This window comes from Thermobia domestica, chromosome 13 (assembly GCF_964235325.1).
Source record: "Thermobia domestica chromosome 13, izTheDome1.hap1.1, whole genome shotgun sequence".
NCBI classification, from domain to species: Eukaryota; Metazoa; Arthropoda; class Insecta; order Zygentoma; family Lepismatidae; genus Thermobia; species Thermobia domestica.
In genome coordinates this window covers 124,198,496-124,215,762 of record NC_137466.1, presented here as the reverse complement: position 1 = coordinate 124,215,762, position 17,267 = coordinate 124,198,496, and the positions used below count along the sequence as shown (strand labels likewise).

General features: G+C 34.6%; 1 protein-coding gene across 3 annotated transcripts in view; it reads left to right on the top strand.

Annotated features, from left to right (window-relative positions):
* Dgk (diacyl glycerol kinase 1) overlaps nt 1-17,267 on the top strand; it is a 527,084-nt gene that overhangs the window by 405,426 nt on the left and 104,391 nt on the right. For 2 of the 3 annotated variants that reach the window (XM_081736412.1, XM_081736411.1), the window contains one exon: nt 3,687-3,851. In XM_081736412.1, coding sequence (XP_081592538.1) covers nt 3,687-3,851 — 165 coding nt within the window. The remainder of the gene's footprint in view (nt 1-3,686; nt 3,852-17,267) is intronic. The other variant, XM_081736413.1, reaches the window with a different exon arrangement.

The following is a 17,267-nucleotide window of genomic DNA, read 5'->3' as shown; positions in this document are numbered from 1 at the left end:
GAACTAAATGCTTTTATCACAAAGGTCCAAAACCACTTGTTTCCTGCAAAGTACTTTCACAAGTTTTAATTTATTAATTAATTGTAAGTGATAATTAAGTAAATTATTTATAAATATATCTTACTCACTACTTCTCCTTCCTTAATGATAATATGACATTGACTATGTTTTAAACAGTCATCAACACTTCGATGATTTGCTCTGCGGTTCGTTTTCTGTGCAGATGATCACAGGTCCGGACGCTGCTCTGAATAAATTACTTAGAAATTACCAGGTGTTGGTTTGGATTCCATTTTATGTGTAGCTAGAGTTTCTTTACACTACGAAAGATTAAATCAAAACCGACGAATTCAAACTCCTCCGAAAAGTGAAAAGAGTACCAATATTTTATGAGCCGTTTACTTCCTGAACAGCATAAACTAGTATCTTTAATTCTGAGTTTTTAAAATTTACTTTATTATTTTCACGGTGAAAATTCTAAGAAACACAGACTGAGTTTTAAAATTATTCCCTGAACAAACATTTAAAAACAGTTACAAATATTTAAAACCACAAGCGAGCCTAAATTTTCCGAGATTACTCGAAAATCGACTGTTGTTATCTCACTTATGTTTGGAAATAAATGATTCATTAATGCAGTTATATCTAACTTCAGGTTGTTAGTTAAATTGTAAATGTTATTTTTGTTTAAATACCAGACGTATGTCAAAAAGGCCGATATTTTTTAAGAAAAAAGGAATGATGGGGGATTAAATTTATTGTAAATGATATACAAATTACATACCTTGATTATTTTTCGACGTACCAACCATGAATATTCATACATTCCTAGTAGCATGACATAAGCTTTCGTATACCCTCTGTGTAAAAATATGTGCCTAATAGTGCTGCCAGTTCAAAGCTGATGTCTTCGTCACTTCACTGTCGTTGAAACACTTTGACGCAGGCTACTTTTTCAGGAGAAAGAAAAGAAAGAAACTATTATGGGCGATGTTAGGGCTGTAACTGGATGATTGAATAGTTTGCATAGAAATCTTTGAATTGTCTCAACGGTAAGAACAAAACTGTGTGGGAGAACGTTGTCATGATCAGAAGAATTCCAGAGCATATAATTCCTTTCCGCCAATTTTGGATGGCGCGACGTAGATTATTCAGTGTTTTACAAACGTATGGCAAGATAGCGCCCCCCTCTCACTTTAGAAAATTGAAACAATGACTAGGTCATTCGTTTGTACTATGTTTGTACCGTTTGTAAAGAAAATATTTTCGTTTGTACCATTTTCCTTATAGGGTTACTTGAGAGGTCAACTGGGGGGCTATCTTGGCGCCAAGATAGCCCCCCGTATCACAGCACAAAAAATTTAAATACACCATTCGAAAGCAAATCATTTCTACCGTTTGTACCGAAAAATGTTTTGTTTGTACCCTGATAGTTTTCGAGGAATAGGAGATAACATTTGGGGGGCTATCTTGGCGGCAAGATAGCCCCCCGTATCACAGTACAAAAAATTGAAATACACCATTCGAAAGCAAATCGTTTGTACCGTTTGTACCGAAAAAAGTTTTGTTTGTACCCTGATAGTTTTCCAGAAAGAGGGGTGACATTTGGGGGGCTATCTTGTACGCATGATAGGTCCCGTAATGTGTATTTTCCATGCACATTAATAAGCATTTTGTGTTTATTCATGTCAATTTATGTGTATTTAGAATTCTGGTTGTGCATAACAAAATAAAAAAAAATTCGGAAATAACTCAACGTTAGAATTGAATCAGCGAGAGAGAAAACAGTGTGAGTTCAAAATAAGCCATTTTGAGGTAAAGGTAAAAATAACACTAAAGATGTAGAACTACAAGTTGTAATGAAGAGCAGTAGAAATTACAAGACCTCGCACGTTATAGCAGAATGCTATAATGTCGACTGTACATTTGTGGCATTAACAAACGACAGTTCTTTCTTCAAATATTTCAAAATGCGTTTTGTGGACTAGTAGTGTTTTTCCACTCACCGATTCAATTAAATTTTCTCTATTTCTGCCTTTTTTCGTAAGTAAATACGTATTATTCAACAATGGCCTACTTGCTTTCGGCTATTGTCCATGAAAGCGGCAAGCTTCTCGGTCCGTTAATGTGACAGAGTACGTTGAGTTAGTTGGTATCCTGAAAGATATGTAAAGAGTTTCGGAGATACCTCTGCTATAATGCTTGATTCAAATTATTCCGTAAGTATCATTCTTGCGCGAACAGATTATTTTTTAAAAAGTATTACACGAAGTCTGGTATGGTGGTACGACTTTTTTGGTGTAACTCCCGAAATTAGTATGGGAATAAATTTAAAGAAGATGTATGTATATATAGAGAGTGCTCGAAAAATTATCTGCTAACCCAGACGCCACTTCTGAAAACTAGGCGCCACAGCATGCAAATCTAATCTGATACATACATGAACATATTTATCTTTTGGCCTTAAATTATAGTTACTAGTTTCTCGAAAAACTCAGTAATTAAATTCAATATAATTGAAATTTTACGAAATTGAATCTTATTTTTTATGTCCATTGAATATCTTGTAATTGAAACACCAATTGTCTACCCTCTGGATTTATTTCAAAATATTCCAACTATTAGCCGTTCATGTTGAGATTCAAAATAAATTTTAAACTTCAAGCTTTATAACGAAATTATTATTATTATTATTATTATTATTATTATTATTATTATTATTATTATTATTATTATTACAAATTTTGGCTACCTGATAGAAGTAATTTTACTTCACTTTGCTTTTATTATTTTGGAAATGACTTTATCAGAGAAATTCACGAATTACAATTTTTCATTCATCAATATGAATCCTTGTTATATCTTCTTGCCACAAGAGATAGGAACAATATTACTAACTAACCTTACTAATTAAAAATTCGAATTGAAGAAATAAATAAGCAAAATTGTTTCACATGAAGGGCTTTGCTTGCAAGAATATGAATGAAACATTCATGTACTTAAATTCAATATGTAGGATCATGTAGTGGGACTGAGTATAGGGGCAAATTTAATACAATTGAATTTGTCGTTAAAGAGCATCTGTTCACTTTCAAATATATTAATTTATTTTCCAATGTGACAGTTGGTGCAAAATTATACAAATCTCTATCTTGCGTTTAAAGCCTGAATATCTTTCCCCAACATAAGAATGAAGTAAAGTAGAACACTTATGTAAAATTTGCTGTAATGAAATGTCACGTAATTATCAATAAAATGTACTTGGTTAACAGTTTTTAAACGTATCTCAATGATTTTTTAAAGAAAGAAAACTTCCATGGGTTTTAAATAGTAAAAAATGCAGCACTTATTTTTATTTTCATTTTATATTTAACTGAAAAGATAAAACCAAGAATGATTTCTTGCTTCAGTAGATATCTGTGACGCCTTGTTGAATAACCTATGGGAGAATTCTCTTTCACGAGGTTTCATCGTAAGCGTCCGATCAACCATCTGATGGGTAATTCAGAAAGATCTTTCTTGCATCTCTTATAGCTAGGCCTGCCTATGTAGAGAGACATTTGTATAAGACCAAACGGATTCACATTCAGATGAAAACTTCACATTTTTATGAATGTTTTTATTTTTATTTTATGCTTTTGTGGTACGTATGATATAAAAATATTTTTTATTCTTTCTTTATATAGGACATTGACTACGAAGGCTTTCGGCTGTTCATGGACACGTACCTGGAGGTGGAAACGCCGGAAGAGCTATGCCGTCATCTGTTCCTGTCCTTCGTGAAACGCCCTGGGAAGCCCTCGACACAGCCGCCGCTCGATGGGAAGGCCATGAAGGTTGGCGTCACCAAGGTGTTGTATTTCTTCCATTGTATCCTTCATTCCTATAAACATTCTGTTTACAACTCTTCTTTTTCTTCTTCTTCTGCATTCTTACTTTTTTCATTGCCTCGCATGTCTTGTAGAATCATGAAAGTTTATGAAGTCCGAGAATTGTATCGCTCTTTCCCTCTGTATATACACGTAATGGATGTGGTGTAGTTTAATGTATACGTTTGTTTGCACAAAATGACTTGAGCGATATATGTATAGGGAGTTTAGAAAGTAAATGTAGTGTGTTCCTATAGCAGTGATATTAACTTTTTTTCTCGTAATTCTAGCGTTACTTTTCTATTCAAGTGTATAGCCCCAGATTTAAGCTAGCTAATTCATCTAAAATGAATTGTAGAATTTCTTACTTAATAATTAAATAACGCAATTTACTATAAACAAGAGGTTCACATTAAATTTAATATAAGTATGTTATAGATAGCATAAAATAAATGTTATATTATGAACTCAAATGTTTCTGATGTGTTAATAAGATGATTCAGCTTCTTTCTTGTGCACCAGATCCTCGATTCTTGGCTGAATGGTTTATTTGAAGTTTTATATATCCCTAAGAAGTCATCGCATATCCCTGGGGATACTTGTACTCCAGATGGAATACCACCATAGAGATATTATTCAAACAGTAGTTACTTTTAAATTTAGAACTACTAGATATTCACCATGGTCGATATCATAAGATTCTGCCATACTTGGCTATTCACTTGCCACAAATCCTCGCACTATGGTTTACTACTACTAACCTCTTCACCCTGATGTAGGAATGATTCATTTTCATTCTATCTCTAAATTGTAATTTTCTTGCAACATTGTCATAATCATTTTTTCTATTTGTAATTACCACCAGTTATGTGTTTTTCTTAGAGATGCAAGGGCTCGAAAAAAAACCGGCTTTTTTGAAAAAAAACTCGGTGTTTTCTGCTTCGCTTTTTTGCTTGGGAAATTTTGGGCTTTTTTCAAAATTCTGCTTTAAATTGATAAATCAGACTTTGTTTCGCTTCTCTATAACACCAAAAGTCATTTAGTTAGTGGTTTATGCTGATACTAATATAAAACCTCGAAAATAAACTATGAATTTCGAAAAAATATTTCAAACAATTTCTCTTCAACATATTTACATTATGAATTCCACAGGATTAACCAATGTATATAATAAGAATTTTTTAACCTCCTATATACAAAAGTAAGCAGTTGGCAAGAATCATGGTTGTTTTTAAAAATGCCAAAAACCCGTTTTTTGGGGGATGTTTAAACCAGGCTTTTTTGGTTTAATCCAGGCTTTTTTGATTTAGATTTTTGGCTTTATGTATTTATATTACATATTCACAGAAATAAGTTTGTTTCGCCTAAGTGTTATTATGCAACAGCGGGGTTATGCCGGAAGAACTCCCACAAACTTAAAGAAGTCCGGTCAGTAAATTTCTTAAATTGAGAATCTCCCGCCCTAGCCATCGGGAAAATCTCGTCATTACATGAAATGTAAGACAATAACAGGAAAATCTGCTTTGCATGTAAAATTTAAAGGTCAACGTATCAATCAGTACGCTAAAACTGAGGTATTAAATTACAAATTTAGTACGTAGATATCATTGAAAGTCCATTCCAAGCTAATGTTGGAAGCTACGTAGACAATCGATAAATTTTGCCAATTTCTATCAATATTTTTAAGCAATCTTGGCTTTTTTATGAAACAACAGGCATTTAGGCATGCAGATATATACAATTTGGTTTCGTTTTGCATGTTTAGTGTTAACATCCTTACGAAATACCGAGGTTATCAAGGAGAAGACTTTCGCTTAAACTGACATCCGAACCGCTACTTGCTTTACGCATGAAAGAAGGGTTGTGGTTCGACCGAGAATTAAACATGGGACACCTTGATTAAAAGGTGAAAAGGAAATAAAACTATTGCAGATGGTTTGATATCTGGAAACGTCACCATGAAGTTCACACGATTCGCATTTTTCATTCTTTTTATTTTTTTGGTTTAAACCAGTTATTAAAAAAAAGTTGGTGTAAACCAGCCAAACCTAAAAGTAAACACTTCTTTTAAAAAATACACAAATAACTAGCAAAATAGTATGTAGTATTTTTACTTCAAAATATTGCATACCCTCTTTTTAAAACAAAATAAAATTAAAATAAAACATAAGAGAAATACTTAGATTTATATGATACACTTAAAGGCTGCACATCTAGAGCTTTTGGTTCTGTATATTCTTGAAATTCTACAGTTAAGTTTTATATAACCACCATCACGGTTTACCCAATCCTCAAGTTTTCTGAATTTTTAACAAGAGGGATTCAACATATCATTACGGAACTCCCCCCCCCCAAAAAAAAAGGACTACGGAATATATTTAAGTTAAGCTAAATACAACTGCACAACAAACATGACTGAGTGATTAGCTTTTGCGCTTCTATCGGGGAGTCCGGGACTTAACCAGCATTCGACCATTCTGACAAAGCTTTTCTTCATTACATCTGTACTGCGTGTACTGTGAGTTGGCCGACTTCCTTTCTTATTGTTTTTAAATCGTTATTATTACTAATTACCAGCAGTGACGGTTTAGCGAAGGTTAGGGGGACGGTCTTTCGGACTAAAGCCCGTTCCCCAAAGTTACGGAATGTCTAAAACAAACGAAATATCTATTAGTTATGCCTTTACTCATAAAGTTTAAGCTCCCGTCAAATAAAAATTACGAATGTTTAGAAAAACTAAACATTAGTAAGAAAAACCCTTCCCAAAATACTTTTCTAAATCCGCCACTGATTCTCAGTATAAAATGATCTTCAAGGTTGTATCCGGAAGATTATTGCTAAACATATAAACGAAACGAAATATTAGTTATGCCTGTACTCATAAACTTCAAGCACCTTCCAAATAAAATTAGGACATTTTAGGAAACGAAACAATCAGAAAAAAAACCTCCTAAAGTACTTTTCTAAATCCGCTACTGATTATTTGTATAAATTGGTATTCAAAATTGTGTCCGGAAAATCATTGCTAAATCACTTCACAGTTACAGTATAACAGAAATGTGGAAGTACGGCTTGACGGATATATTGAAAAACGTACGGTTTGACGGATAAATAGAAAAACGGGCAAGTTTAACTTTTGCGTTAGAAGCTAGAGTACTAAAATGAAACACGGATGAAAAAGTAAAATTATCTAGAGAAGAAAAAGGTGTCGATAACTCAAAAGTTAAAATAAAGTTAAATAACCTCTATAATTGCCCTCAAATACTACATTCTTCATGTTAGCTTTAATTCGTAAAACATGTGCTCCATCCATCTTGATGGTGAATTTCAGAGCGAAATATAGCATTTAGGTCATGGAATTCTTATCTAATTATAGAATATACTGTAAGAAAGCTATTTAGATAGAAAAATCATGAAAATGAAAAAAGCCAAAATTTCCAAAATTCTCGTTTTTTTCCAAATAAGCCGGCTTTTTATGTGAAAAAAAACATTTTGCATCTCTAGTTTTTCTTAACTATTACACTTCCTTATTGTCTTCCCATTAAGGCTTCCTAATATTCTCAATTCTTCTACACACTAAAATTTCAAAGATCTTTAGCTGTCTTTTATAATGCCCGCATTGCTACTCCGTATGATAGAATGCGGCAACAGAGATAGCGCTCCCATTTCTCATGTGCAGTAAGTAATAAATCATCAAAATGCGTAATAGAAAATTGTATTTAATAGTTATAGAAAAAATACCATTTTATTTATCATTTGTAAATAACAAAGTGTATCACAGTGTTGCATAGTTACAACTAACAATATGTATATTTTATTTTGTGGTCAAAATTGCAACAACTTATAATTTTGAATGACAGAGTTTACTTTCTTTTTAAAAGAAACGTGATTTCGTTCAAATATGTGATATGCAGCCTTTGTAGTATATGAATTTGTAAAGTCTCTACCTGAAGTTCTACAATATCGTCCTACTCAAGTTTGATATATTTCCGCTATGTCCTATCGGATAGCGTCTTTCAGTTCATTAGTTCTCCTGGTCTTACTTGGTAAACTTTGCCTTCAGATGTCCCCACCGGAAGAAGTCACAAAATGCAAGAGCTAGGAAAGGAGCTGGCTATCAATTGTCACCTTGGGTTGAGATCACATGTCCTAGATATATTTCACGCACCACACACGATGCTAGAAATGGATAGATATTTCCATAGCCCACTGCTCAACATCATAATTACAACTTAACTGGCCAGGTACGTGCCAGTCTCAAGACCACATATTCACTCGCATCACTAGCGCCAGACTAAGTGACGTAAATCCGGGAGTTATTTTTCGAATTATAGTATTATCATTATATGACAAAAACGGCATAACATCTGTTGTTACTTTCTTTCATTTACATATGAAATCAGGGAGCTATTTTTCCGCACTCTGTATAATATTCTACACGACACGATAAACATTTGGTTTTTTAATCTTTATTTCCTTCTGTAACGAAACCTAATTGTTGGCACACCTGTTTTAGTTTTACAAGGTCAGAGAATGATTACCAGAGTGAGCTGCAATTTTGATGTTGGCACAAAAATATAAAGCAGTGGAACCATCACATGAATTCTCTTACATTCACATCTTTAATCTTCAAGTTAGCGAAAAATTATTGCCGCTACTCTAACTTCGTAACCTCAAGCTTCTAAGAATATTATAAGAAATATTTTAATGTTATGTTATATAAAGACTGCGTCATGTTATTTGCGTGTTATGTAAAAGTTAACTTACGAAATTATGAAAATAAAAAAGAAGTAGGAGATCATTAGAAACAAAAAAGTTAACAAATTACAGAAGAAAATCAATATATTCTTTGAGTGGAAATTACCTTTGCACGTATCTTCATAACACTTTACTTTTTAAGTGTACAGCGTGGGTACAAAGTTCTGTTATCTCCAGACACAACTTCAATATGCACACCAGTGAAAATCTCCTAGTCAGAATATAAACAATGACATACAAACATAAAAACAATTACCTCGTTATATTAACTAAATATACATTTAAGTTTCTAAAAGAGCATCATGCTCAAAATACACAAAAAAATACGTCACCAGGGTCTGTTTGATGTTTGTCTCGCGTTGCCAGGATAACCCTTTGGAAAGCACGTTGCACACCATGTTTCAACTCAGCATGGTACGGCACTGGTGCTTTGCACCAATGTTCTTGATGAAACCCCACAGTACGTTTTCACGAATTGCAAGACCTAAGCTCCGTGCTGGCCAGTGCAGAGAAAGAGTAACACGGTCGACCACGGCCTATCAAACATTGCGGGAATATCTCATTCAAATATTCGCGAGACATGGAGAGGGTTATGTTTGATTTCGTTATGAAAGCGTGCTTCGTTCAATGCACAACATTTTTGACGGGGATTTCCGGTGCTCATCAGTTGGACTTCACTTTACCACTTTGAAATTGTATTAATGTTTGCAGAAGAGCACCATATGCTTCCTCTATGCGGTTTATAGCATTCGCACATGCATTAACCCTTAGCGGTCCAAGGAATGAATTTATGAAAAGAAAGAAAACCTTTTATGAAATAAATGTTCATAAAAGGTTCATATAAAGATTACACTTTCTTATGATTGTGCTAATAGAAGCAGTTCTTACGGTGGTTTTTGTTATGCAGAGTCCAATATTGCAGGTATTACGCTTTTCTAACGTTCGATGAGGCTTCTGGGTAGTGCTACAGAATGCAGATCTGCGAGATGTTCCTCTTACTGGCATATATGAAGGTTTTGTAAATCTTGTTTCAAGTGGAACATATGGACTATGTTGCTTTCGCTCTCCTTTCCGGGAGTTTGGTGATGTTGTTGTTCTAATCATCCCATAAATACAGCAAGTCGGAAGTGCTTCAAAGAGACTGTCTTCTCACACTGTTCTTTATGAATCAGATACGCATTACAACAGTAGCATCAAGGAAGTGTCACAAAATGTTTCCCTCTCTCAACGCTTCTCACCTCCGTCAGAAGTGACATCGAATTTCATTACACTATATACAGTTTCCGTTACAGGGGAACATTAATTAGGGTAAGAAATACAAATAAATATTCCATGAAAATGTATGAATTCTAAGAAAAGTGGAACAACCTAGGGAAACAATGTGTGCTGTAACATATCATTGTTTCCCGGTGATTTCAATCTGAAACCACATGTATTTTCAAATAAATATAACACATTTAGGTTAGATAATTCGACAAAGCACATACAGTATCAATAATATAGAATAAAATATTCATGTATTACCTTTTCTCCTGAAAAAATTGTCTCGAAAGGGGTAAAACAGTTGAATTTCTCCGATGACGCGACAAAGCTGCTACAAACAATAAACTCTGAACGTCAATTAAGGGGGTTAGCGCAACAGTGGTCTAACCCACATTTTTAAAAATGGAGAAAAATCAAGTTAAACTTAAAACACATGTGGTTTTTGTACAGCGGTGGACACTTCTAAATGGTACACCTTAGCCGTAAATCTCCATATGGCTGTACCATTTAGAAGTGTCCGCCGCTGTACAATATATGTATATACAATGTATGACACATTCAACCGCTTGTGCTTGCTTTTGTTCTATTGTACAAAAAAGCCATATGTTTTTAAGTTTATTTTGATTTTTCTCAATTTTTAAAAATGTGGGTTAGACCTCTGTTGCGCTAACCTCCTCAATTGGCTACACAGTATCTGCGACTCGTTTTATGTTGACTTCTTAGGGAATTTTCCCACTAATTTTGTTGCATTCCTGCTTTGTTCCTCTCGTATTTAAGGTATTTTGCTGCGTGGTTTATCTTTATGTTGCTAGTACTGAACAGTTAATGATCGTAGAAATATCATTTTCGGGTCCCTGTCTTCCAAAACATTCTCCTAAATCTTGATACACCGCTTGCATCGTCTTGGCGGTTCATACTCTATCATAAATCTAACTGCTCGCCATAATTCGATTCTTCGATAGTGTAGCCACTTGTGTCGGTGATTTCTATATTTTTACCTGAAGCATATACAAGTACGTTACCGTTAAACTTAAGACACGCTGTAGGCAACAGGACATAATGGTAACTTGTATGTCGTGTATCTCACTCAAGGTGGTTACCGTATCTTGTGCCCATCCTGAATGTTATATTAACATCATGTAAATGATCAGTTATCTCTAAACAGTGTATTCATTTATATTCTAAGCAATTTTGGTCTTCGGTGTTATTTTTCACAAAATTTGTTTTTAAGACACTTCGTTTAGTTTCTGATACTTTTACTTTACATCATTTTACGCTCTGCATAATACATTAATTTGAAAGTTTATGGTATGTATTTTGCATTGTTATTAAAGTAACGAGCAAACAACTCTTTAATTTCTTTTCCAGATTCCCACGCATGTTTGCCTGTGTACTCCCCCTATAGTTGCAGTTTATGTTTTATGTATGAATATTCAAAGTGTACACTGAAGTTGAACCTTACAACACGTAGGGATTTTACATTATGATTTGTGGTATGCATGCATTAATATTGCTATGGGGGTAATGCAAAATACATATTAATGTGACCTCACAGTGTACGACTACGTTTTACTAATACTGACTGAAGGTAGAAGAAAATATCTCATGTCTGTTGTAATTAAAATTGAAATTATCATTCAATTGTTCACTGCTGGAAAAGTTATTTCAATGCGTATATACATAAAGTTTGTAGTTTAATTCTTATGTTAAATAATTGTGAAAGTAGATAATATTTGTAATATTTTACATATTTTTTTAAATATTGGCTTCTTGTAATATGTTAATATTGGCCTACCTCGAAATATACAATAAATGCTTCCTAAACTATTTCTTGTTAAACATCCTTGTTATTACTGTAGTGTATTTTGGACATCACTAATGAGTCAAAATATCGTTCTTGTAAGTAAATAGGAAAGAAAGTAAAGAGGTTGGTTCAGGTACATTGAGCCGAATTTGCATGTCCCTCTTACCTAATTAAGGGCAGGTTTTCCACCACCGATTGTGTTTAATATGCAGGCTACGTCTACTGACTATTGCTTGGCATCGAAGTTTTCATTGCAGGAGACTACGTTGCAGCTCTGCAACGTAGAGGAATGGGATAGGTATTGCATCCCATTCCTCTTTACAGATATTCCACAGACCAGTGACGATGCAGACGCGACTCGACGAAGAGACAGGTGTCGCTTAAAGAGAGCGAAAGCGCAATAGTTCATTGGGATGACATCTGGACTCTTGACAAAGATGTCAGAGAAGAGAATTACTGCAATTCGAGTTCCTGTTCCATATGGAGATGTTCGTTTTCGCTGTGCTTTTTCTTGGTGCAGTTTAACATGGTTCGTGTCTTGTGTGTACAATGCTGGTTCATACTAGCACATTTCAGTCAGGATATGAGTATGGTAGTACGCAGCATTGATTTTCACGTTTCGCTAGCTACCTTCCGCAGACATAATTTGCCCCCCCCCCCTGTACGAAAGACTGGACGCAACTATGAACCCTTTTGGGAAACTCTGAGCACTGGCAGAAGAACATGCTTCGGCTCTTGGCGTCAACAAGTTTGTACGTAATGTCACGAAATTTATCACAGTCTGTGAGGTAAATCCACGTCTCATTAAGGATAACAACAAACTTCCACCGATTACCGGGGAGATGACATTCATACAGCCTCTTGCAGTTCCTTTTTTTGCTCAGCCAGGTAACACGGATTTAGAGCATGCACACTGCTCTCGCGAAAGTCATAAATCCTTGTGAATAACATGGTTGATTGTCACCAGCGATGTATGGCATTTGCTCTTCATCACACGCTGTGTAGAAGGATTTTCGGATGTCACCATATGTCGAACTATATACAATCGTGACGGAGTCCTCTTCATAGGAGAACTCTTTATAGCTGCTTGTGTCAGTGTTGTGAGCCCAAGACTCTGTGCATCATATTTCTGTATAATACGATTCACATTGGCACTACCTACACGAAAATTACTCACTTTACACATTTATTTAAGCGCCGGGACGCCGTGAACTTAGTGTCGAAAAAGTCACAATGAACTTTTCCCAGAATCTGTGCAGTTTCGGCGGCATCAGACTACGCTCGGCCACATTGCTCTACTGCATGACTAACGAGACGCTATTGCTTACCACATGCCAAACTTATGGCGATGGGTTTAGAGTAAGCAGTACAGTTGCACATTGAAGTCAGCTCAATATAATTGAACCAACCTCTGCGTTCGAAATAAGTTAACCCTTTTACATTAAAATTTCCAAAAGGACATTACAAAATAGCACACAAAAAGTGTATACTTCCTTTAATTTCTAAGAATAAATTTAATTAACTAAAATTAAACTTCTGAAGTAACAGCGCTTGGGGAGCTAGAGCCTACCAGCCGTCTCATGCCTTTTCAGTGATGTATGATCAGCTCCCTGCCGTTAATGCAGACTTTCTAGACCGGACTTCACTACTTCTTTCTTTCAACTAGTTCTCCAATTGTCCTCACGACGCTGAGTGGTGAGCCTCGTAATATCAACACCATCTGGTGAGCACGAATGGTCGCCCATCTTTCCACTAACCAGACTTGGCATTGCTGACTTTGCTGATCTCCCGAGAGGCGGTCTTTCAATGCGGCTAGGGTGTTTGCAGTCTTTAAGGCTCTTTGCGAACTTCTTGTAAAATTTAGTTTGAAAACAACGAATAATATTATACATATGGAAAGTAAGCCAGCCACTTTCTACAAAATGTTACTATATCTACTAATTATAGTTTCCAAGCCTTATATTGTACATCAGAAATTTGGGTGTGCAGCTTATGACGTCATCATACTTACGCACCCAAATTTATACACTATACAGAGAGTAATGAATAGATTATTAGCTCATATCATAGCGTTACGTATACTGTCTGACTCAATTCCCACATTTGTCATATTCTTCATTGTCTTGAAGGTCTTTACTTTTATTTAAGTGAAGTTCAGCTTAAGGAAGAACCTTAAAAATGGAAAATAACAATTCCTGTGATGGTAGTCATTTACGCAAGAGGGAACTAAATAAACCTTTACAGTCTTGTAGCAAATAAAAATTTTAAAAAAACATTATACAAGATATTGATAGAAGCTGTGTTCATAATTAAATAAATGATGATCCCTAGTCATCTCTGCTACCAACAGATAAGTTACTCTTATTTAAATCTACAAGGAAAACGAGTGCAAAAAAAATAAAAGAACAAAGGAAAACGTGTGCAGAGAAATAAAAGAACAAAACTTATATAGGTTTGTAATGTGCCATCTGTAACGCCCCCATCCGTAGCCTAGCGGACAAGGTGGGAAAAACCAATCCAGCCTGGCCTCAGAAGGGGCTTTACACGAGCAAGCATCCGGATAGCTCAGGCTGTTGTTTCAATTCGGAAATCCAGAGGAATGATAGTTCATAAATTAACAGTAAATATATATATATATATATAAACAAATAACAACACAACCAATTCAAGAATAAATGTTTATTACAAATAAATTACAATAATTAATTTGTCTTCTCGCTGCCAAGTCAAAATCTGGATTCAATAAATATTTTATTTCTCAGTTTGAGAAAAGTAAAAATAAATTAATATAATTCCAAAGAATCGTTCGCTGAATCGTAAATCTTCAAATTGAATAATAAAGCAAATTCTTCAGTCAAGTCAGGAACCTATAAAGTTTGACGCAAATATTCGAGGCCAGTCAAGGACCCCTCACACTTAACTCTAATATGAATACTCAAGGCCAGTCCAGGACCTCTCTTGTCTAGTACTAATATATTCCTTTCTTTAAAAATAAGAAATAAATTCGTACCTTTAATCGAGTGAAGATTTCCCTTTCTCTCAAACCGAAGAAAAAGTTTCATAAATTCTTATCATTAAAGAAATTATTCTTATTAATTTGTCGCAATTTAGTTTGAAAATAGAAAATTCCCGACGAAAAACAACCGCAAACAACTTTGCTATACTCAATTGAATGCGTTGCAACATCGAAACATCTGAAACACAAACCGGTCAAACATACTCCAAACAGCACGAACAAGTCAAACGAAGTTTTCTCTTTAAAAAAAAAAAAAGAATCAAATTTTACTATCAATTCTTCAGAATTCAAAAACAGCATTAATAAGCCTTTCGGATTTTACTCTTTAAATCAAAAACATGAATTTCAGACCTGTAATAAACATAGGATGAATAGCACATTTCATAGGTTTCGGGTACAAATCCCTCCACCTTTGTTCCCCTGGATTTGCCGAGCTTATTCGCGATAATTATTCCACTGAAAACCTAACCAAATGGAGCCAACAAAACAACCCACAGAATACACATAAAGACGCAGACAGACAATCTAATAGAAAAATTGAAAATTAACTCACCTCTGAAAATCCACGTTTTTACCTCAACTTTCAGTAGTTTCTCTGCCCTCAATCGTCTCGGACTCTCTTATCAAAACAAGAATATTCCACTGTAACGTGAGGTTATGCTCAGGACTCAATTTAAATGATCTCAATTCAATTAGAAACTCAATTGAGAAAATGGGACGTAGATCCACAATTTCCCACATTCACGAAATCGAGAAAAAATGCAGAAACAATTATAATTACGTGATTCCGAGTATTAATAACGCACCTTTCTGCAATTTGCTTGCTAATAGAAGCAGAGAGGGCTATACCAAGCCTCCCTTCCAACACTTTTATCGATTTTCCAAGCAACACTAATTTCACTAATTTTTCAAAAATACGCAAATACACTAAATATTGCAGAAAATGAAATATCACTATAATCATAATCCTCACTTGTAATGGATATTCTTATTTCCTTCTATAACACACTCTTCTACAAACGAAGATTTCAATACAAGAAACGTGAACCAACACGAAACGTCCATTTAGATTCATAATCCATTCGAACAGCTTAATCCCTCCAGATGTTACCCGTTCATACAACACAGCCCAAGTCAGCTAGCCGAGACCAGCTACTTGCGGCCGCAAAGCCGTGACCATGCGCAGTCAACGACCAGCGCATAAGCCAAGACCTTGATATTTCTCGGTTACGAAAGGCAAAGGAAATCTTCTCACAAACGTTATTTTTACATTTAATTCTTTCTCTCTTAATTTTTAAAAAATATTCGAAGATGATATTTCTTTTATATAAGCTTATGTCTCTTGCTGTAACACATAATATTAAATACAATAATAGTAAATTTACCATTTTCCTTATCGAAGATTTACATTTTTATTTTTATAATTTCTTTTTTTTTTTCCTGTGACTTGTAACGGGCACGTTACACATCACAGTCAAGGTAATGAAATTTTTGTTTGGAGGAACCCATACTTTCCGAACGTACCATGTACTGTAAATTTTTAATACATAATTTTCGACCTATGTATTAATTTCATTTGTTCCTTACTCACACCAACATTAATATGGGAGCATCGGAATAATCCAGGAAGAATTATATTTTGGAGAATAATTTCTTTATTTGTATGTTATTTCATTGTAAACTCTGTACATGGGAATTTCAAATGGATGGTTATCGAAATTGTACATCTTAATGCGATACAAAAACATAGTTCAGCTATTGGACAGAAATTTCCGAAATTGTCCACCAATCTGATATTTTTTAGAATAATTTAGACCCCTTCGTCCCTCTGAGATGCTCATATCCTCCCAAAACCCGTTTTTATCCAGTTTTTACTATTTTCTATTCGTTTTATATTTTCCGCCGCCAAAATTTGTTCCTCCGATAGGAAATATTTCTGACGCCTTAGTATTATGGCGCGTCTTCCTGTCGTTCTACTTGGGAAGGGCTTCGAGTAACACTACGCTAGTTTTGCTCCGAAAACATTTTGGGTTTTCAAACGAGAAAGCAGTAGAAATCAGGTAAAATAAGTTTCACATAATGAATAAATAGTGAGAAACCTCGTGAGAGTCTTAATTCAGTGCAATTTCAGCTAAAACAGTCAGAAAATATGTTAAATATGAACTTCAGTTCAGCTGACACCATGTTGGCAAACATTGCTAATTATGGACAGGATTCATTGCAGTTTTTGATCTCTCCGAACTAAATTTTGAAAATTAGTGCTTCTCTTTGAAATTTTCTTCACTCTCTAAAAGTTCAGATTAGGGTTACGGTAGCCTGTCCATATATATATATATATATATATATATATATATATATATATATATATATATATATTGTATGTAGTATATGTGTTTTATTATTATTATTAACATTGCGGTATTCTGTATAGTTAAGTTAAATTTCATAATGTCAGTGTAAGTTAGCACAGGGACTCTCACTTATTCCTGAGTTGATCACAGGAATAACTCACAAACGCATCATGAGCTAAATAAAGAATCAAAAAAGGGTTCTTTTC